The sequence below is a fragment of the Oryctolagus cuniculus genome, chromosome X, assembly GCF_051225735.1.
Source record: "Oryctolagus cuniculus isolate XC-2025 breed Fujian yellow rabbit chromosome X, ASM5122573v1, whole genome shotgun sequence".
Taxonomy (NCBI): Eukaryota; Metazoa; Chordata; class Mammalia; order Lagomorpha; family Leporidae; genus Oryctolagus; species Oryctolagus cuniculus.
In genome coordinates, this window is record NC_142888.1 from 52,845,885 (window position 1) to 52,852,597 (window position 6,713).

Below are 6,713 nucleotides of genomic sequence, written 5' to 3' on the forward strand. Positions count from 1 at the left end.
CAGGGTTTCCAGTCCAGATTGCTGCCAGGGAGACACTCGAAACCAGTCTAGGTCCTCCCAGCTCCCAGAAACCTGTATCTCCAGGAACCGGCACCTGCTGCATAAATATCTGTGGCGGGGCCTTATGAATGAATACAGGTTCCTGATTCTGGTTCCCTTGTGTCGCGGAGGAGGGACAGAGCTGGGAAAGGGCGAGAGTGCGCTCGCTCGCGCTCTCTCTCTCTCTCTCTCTCTCTCTCTCTCAGGAAATGGGTGGGGAGATTGGGAGCCTCAGACTGGGAGTTCCTTCCTGGGTGGTGGCAGTGTAGATGTTGGAGACTGTGCGCGCTTCTTGTGGGGAACCCCTCAAAGTGCGCAAACTATGATTCTTGGCTTTGTCTAGGCCTGGCAAGCTTATCCTCAAGGCCGCTCTACCCCTCCCTTGCAAGGCACTTGATGGAATCATTGAGATGTTCCATTATGGGGACGCGGGGGACAAAATCGTCCCCCCACCCGGCCCGAGTGGACCCTGTATTCGCTGCGTCCACGGCAGCGCCCCCCCCCCCCCCCGCCCCGCGCGGCGTCTCTCCATAGATGTGCCGGAGACCCGGGAAGCTGAGCACGTCCTCACCGCCACCCCCACTTCACCCCTACCCGCAGCCTCGCGTTCCGGGTTCCCGGCTCCCGCCCCCTCCCACCGCCCGCGGCCCCGCAGCCCCGCAGCCCCGCAGCAGCCACAGGGGGAACCAAAGAGACAGAAGCCTTCCCAGCTGCCCGGACCACAGACGCCAACACCCCCCGCCCCCCACCACACGCGCCCGCCCGCGCCCCGCACGCCAGCCCACGACCAAGCGGCGGCGGCACCAGCAGCAGGCTGCGGGGCTGCGGGCTGCGGCGACTGCACCGGCGCGCTCCTGGCCGCGCTTGCCATCCCAGGTGACTTGGACTCGTCAGTTCGGCCGGCTCGGGGCCCCAGCTGCCGCTCGCGCCCCCGGCCCGGGCCCCGGCAGCCCCCGGCCCTCGTGCCCTCCCCCGCCTCTCCGCCCCCCAGCTCGCGGGAAGGGAGGTCGCGGCAGCGGCCCGGCGGCAGCGGCGATCGTGGCGACAGCGGCGACAGTGGCGGCGGCGGCGGCGGCAGCGGCGGCGGCGGCGGCGGAGGCTGCGGCGGCGACCGTGGCAGAAGCGGTGGCGGAGGCCTCCGTGGCGGAGGCGGAAGCCGAGGTGGAGGCTGAGGTGGAGGCCGAGGCCTCGGTAGAGGAGGCGGCGGCCACCCTGGGGGAGGCGGCGGCCGCCCTGGCAGGGGAGGAGGCGGAGGCCGCCCGGGTGGCGGCGGCGGCGGCGGCGGCGGCCAGCTCGGCAGAAGCCGCCGCCGCCGCCGCAGCAGCAGAGGCTGCGGCGCCCCCCTTGGGGGAGGCGAATGCGGATCCGGATGCGGATGCGGATGCGGATGCGGACGCAGATGCGGACGAGGAGGTAGCGGCGGCCGTAGCGGCGGCGGCGGCGGCGGCGGCGGCGGCGGCCGCCGCTGCCGCGGATGCAGATGCGGAGACGGGCGGGGGCTCGGAGGGGAACCCAGACTTTCCCATGGCCTCGCTGTACGTGGGCGATCTGCACCCCGAAGTGACCGAGGCAATGCTCTACGAGAAGTTCAGCCCAGCCGGGCCCATTCTCTCCATCCGCATCTGCAGGGACAAGATCACCCGCCGCTCTTTGGGCTACGCGTATGTCAACTACCAGCAACCGGTGGACGCCAAGCGGGCCCTGGAGACCCTGAATTTCGATGTCATAAAGGGCAGGCCGGTGCGCATCATGTGGTCCCAGAGGGACCCCTCGCTCCGCAAGAGCGGGGTGGGCAACGTCTTCATCAAGAACCTGGGCAAGACCATTGACAACAAGGCGTTGTACAACATCTTCTCAGCCTTCGGCAACATCCTCTCCTGCAAAGTGGCCTGCGACGAAAAGGGGCCCAAGGGCTATGGGTTCGTGCACTTCCAGAAGCAGGAGTCGGCCGAAAGGGCCATAGATGCAATGAATGGCATGTTCCTTAACTACCGCAAAATTTTCGTCGGCAGATTCAAGTCCCACAAAGAGCGAGAGGCCGAAAGGGGAGCCTGGGCCAGGCAGTCCACCAGTGCTGACGTCAAGGATTTCGAGGAAGACACCGATGAGGAGGCCACCTTGCGATAAACACATCCAGGAGCATCCAGCCAGCAGAGCCAAATCTTGGCTCCCACCCGGTTTACAACCCCCCCACCCCCCCACCCCAACCCACCAGCAGTGTATTGTATTGGGAGTGCAGGTCTCTCTCTTTCCTTCCCCTCTCCTCCAACCCTGTCCTTCTCCCCTCTTTCGCCCCTCCCTCCAACCCCCCCCCCCGCTGTCCCTAATGCCCCCCACCCTTGCTCCCTCTCTCCTCTCCCCTCCCTGCCTCTTCCCCCTACCCCACCAAGGACATTGTGAATACTCTTATTAATAGGTGCCATTGGATAGGTTAAAGGCTGCCTCTTCTCCCTGTGGTCTGGTTTAAAAACCGTTTTCTTTCTTGCTTTGTTTACTGCGCAGGCGGTAACAATGTCATGGTAAAACTATCCTGAAGGAGAAGGAAATCAGATGAGGGAAACCCAAGAGAGTATTTGCTCCCCCTGGCCCTACCACCCAGAGAGAACCACTTTTACCTTCTTGCTGTGATGTTGTCCCAGGCTCTCTCCCCACCCCCTCTCGCTGTCTTCCTCACCCCCACCCCACCTTCCCTTTTAACATCTGTTGTAGAATGATTCATGTTATGTGGTGTTTCTTAACCGGCTTTTTCAGCAACTAAAACCAAACGAAAATCAGCCCATGAACTTCTTTCCATGTTATTCAACAGGCTTATGAAACGTCATCTTCAGTGCCTGCAGAGTGCTCCAGTGTATCCATGGACCTTAACATTTCTGTAATCATTCCCGCATTGTTGGACATTCAGGTGGTGCCTAGTTCTTTTCCCTGCGTTTGAAGCCAACACTGCGTGCTCTGATGAGCGAATCCTTCCTTGTCAAGCCAAATCTTTGCTAGCATCCTAGATGGTCTCCCCAACTGTGGACTTGCAGGATCCACATATAGACGTTTTAAAGACTTCCTGTGTGTTGCCAAAAGGCCCCCCTTCATAAGCATTGTGCCGAGTTGCACTTGTGCCAGCCAGCGCAGCTAGTAAAAAGTGTATGCCCATTTCCCCTGCACAGTCTCCTGCTCACTGTAACGTGTGTGTGTGTGTGTGCACGCGTGCGCGTGTGCGCTCGCGTGCTTGCGTGTGTATCTTGGCCAGCTTGATGGGCTACAAATGGTACTTTGCTGTCCTTGGTTGTTTTGCTGGACTTGAACACTGTTAACTCACCCATTTCCCCTGTGCCCACTTCCTATCCGTTTTCTTGTTGTCAGAAAAATAATTCAGCTTTATTGCAGGAAGAAAATATCACAAAGCAGACAAGTTAACAGAAGAAAAGTAATGTCACCAGTAATCAATCCTAATTATTACCTATACCCTACTGAAACGTTTTCATGTGTATCTTTCCTGTTTTTTCATGTGATATATATGTGAATTTAATGTATATACTGTTTCAATATCTGCTTTTTCACACATAAATATATAGATATAGATGTATAGATATTCTTGAACTTCCTTTCATGTCATTAAATATTCTTCTAAAATATTTTCCATGGCTATTTAATGTTCCTGTGCATTGATGGACTAGTTAGAAAGATATGTACATATCTGAATTTTTTTTTGGATATAGAAATGCTTTTTTTTGTTTTAAGTATTTCCTCTTTGTTGAACATATGGATTGTTTTCTACCCCCCCCAAAAAAAAACTGCCAGAAGTATTATACTACATACATTTTGCTTACATTCAGGATTATTTCCTGAGCTAACGTTGTTAAAAGTGGAATTGAAACTTTCAAGGATGTGGAAGGTTTTTGTTTGCTTAATAGTTAGTGGACACTCAATGAGAGAGTGATGGTTTACACTCATAGTGTGCACACATACTGTGAGAGGACCTGGACACCTAGACAGTATCTGGACTGTGTATGACAATCACTTCTGAACTCCTCTATTATTTGATCAGGGTAATAGGACTTTTTTATTTTAAATATTTATCTTCACGCAAATAATAGGTTCTCATTTAAAAGACATTGAAATAAATATTAGTAAGGAAATATGTAAACAATCATTCTTAATCCATTCCCTTAACAAAAAAATGCCTTTGAAACGCTTGCAACATATGCACAAATAATAAATCCCAGATTAATATAGAATAAATGTTTTTGGGGATATTTTCTCCATATCAGGTTGGTCTCATCTTTCCAAAAAATACTTTTTCTTAATGTCCCACTTTATGAATCATTTTATGAATGAGCTATAATTTCTAAAATCCAGTCCCTTGATGTAGTTTCAATGGTTCTGGCTTTCTCCTAGTAAGATTAAATTTATGAGGAATAGAATTGTAGCTGAATGTTTGCTGACACCTAGAGATATCCTTCATTGCCTTGTATGCCTTTCTTTTTGTTTCCACATGCATTTTCTATAAAGTTCATGCCAGCCAACAGTACAAGAGAATATGTATTTCCCTGGTCATTTTTATATTAGTATTTTTAACTTACAATTAATTGATTAGGTTTGTGGGTTTTTTGTTATTTAATTTCACAAATGTATTGCTTTAAAAGAAGGCATTCACATTAAATATACAAAAGTACTTTAAAGCATATTTTAAAATCATTTATTTTAAAGGCAGAATTACAGGGAGGGAGAGAGAGAGAGATCTTCCATCTGGTGGTTCATTCCCTATATGGCCATGACAGCCAGGGCAGAGTCAAATGGAAGCCAAGAGCTAGGAATTCCATCCAGGTTTCCCATATGTGTGGCAGCAGCCAAGTACTTGGGTCGTCTTTCTGCTGCCTTCACAGGTGCATTAGCAGGGAGCTGGATAGCAACCCACGTGGGTTGCTGGTGTAGCTGACAACAGCTTAACCACTACGCCACAAGGTGGGTCCCCGACAAGATCACTTTAAAGAGATTATTTATGCCTTACGTGCTTTGCCTATATGACAATTTTAAACACAAAATTATAAAGAATGTATTCTGCACTGATTGTAAATTCAGTACATTTAGTTTATTGTAAATTTCCCTTTCAATATATTGTAAATACATCTAAAACATCTTTTGCTATTTGATATTCTCCCATAATTCACTGCCATTGTGTAGGAGGATCAGAATTTTTGTTTAAGTGTTAATTCACTTTGGAGTTTAAAATGGTTTCTGATCTACTTACCTGATAAATTCAAATCTGTGGTAATTTTTCAGAAGCACTTTATAGTATTATTTACTAAAGATAAATACCTAAATGTGTAATTGAAAAGTAGAAGCCTTTTAAAGTTCTTTAGCTGTACCATCAAGTAGCTTTGATATATCAGTTTGCATTTCCAACAACACATTACAGGTTTCTTATGCAGGTTCCTCCCTGGTTATCATAAACTTTATTTTTTTCTTTTGCCAAGATAATGCTACAAAATTATACCTCATTTTTTGCTTTCCAAATTTAAAAAAAAGGTTTTGCTTGCTATTTAAATAATATGTTCGTTTTAAAAAGAAATTAAATAACATGGGCAGATAAAATAAAGGAAACAAAAATCACCTGTCATTCTTCTAAAATTGTATAAAATTGTCAACCTTTTGGTCTGTGCTGTTAAGTCTACTATCATAGGCTTCATCTTCTGTCCTCCAATTTTGATGAATTTATATGTGTTTCTAATTTTTCCTCATTCAAAGGAAAACTGCTAAGAATATTTCAATACATAAAACACTGCTTCTATTAAGTTGTTTCATGAGCATTCTTACAGAAATTTAAATATCTCATTGCTGCTATGTAGTATATATTATATTAATCTTTACACACTTTAAAAATTATACTAAAATTTGTTATAAAATAGCTGCAATTTCTGATTATAAGGAAAGGAATTTAAAACTACTTGTAGCTATTTTTATTGCTGCTTTTAACGTGTTGGCCTGTTCCTTTTCAGGAATGTATGATATATATTATTTCATATTATAATTTTTATATATATTTCTTGTATATAAGATACCAAATGATGCATTACAAATTTACAATGTTTCAGAATATTTACTCAATAATAAATTAACCTCAGGGATTTTCATATTTATTCTTTCACATCTTTTACAATGGTCTTTAGTCATTTTATTGTGTGTATGGGGTGACTCATTTTTCATGCCTACATTCTCAGAAATTTTCTTTGTGTTCAGTTCTCCCTTTAATTTCAGGCTAGTATGATGACTACATTTTACTAAAATTTACAGTCACATCCATAATTGTTTCCCTAGTAAATTCTTCTAGAATAAAAACAGCAGGAAAAAAATCATAAAGCATTTTTAAAACTTAGACTCTGTGCTCAAATTTTCACTTATAATGTTGTTTCAACTTTCACCTATAACTAATTATTTCTGTTTTAAAAGTGTCTATAGTTCTCTGCACAAGGCTCTGAACTGAGTGTAAGTATTTTAATTTTTCTGTTTTCAGTGAATAAAATATAATTTACATTTTAAAATTTTACTTGCAATAACATTTTACTTTTATTTCTGTTTGCTAGGCAAACAAATGCTGGAGATAATCATAACATATTGCTAAACAGAGTGAAGAATGTGGAACACAAGCATAATCTTAGCACTAGGTAAAAATCATATTTAAA

At 46.2% G+C, this 6,713-nt stretch overlaps 1 protein-coding gene across 1 annotated transcript; it reads left to right on the plus strand.

The window, feature by feature from the left end:
- Positions 1–707: 707 nt before the first annotated feature.
- PABPC1L2B (poly(A) binding protein cytoplasmic 1 like 2B) lies at positions 708–6,475 on the plus strand. The gene has a single exon (XM_017350009.4). The coding sequence runs from the start codon at positions 1,564–1,566 to the stop codon at positions 2,164–2,166; it is 603 nt and encodes a 200-aa protein (XP_017205498.2). The 5' UTR covers positions 708–1,563; the 3' UTR covers positions 2,167–6,475.
- The last annotated feature ends 238 nt before the right edge of the window (positions 6,476–6,713 follow it).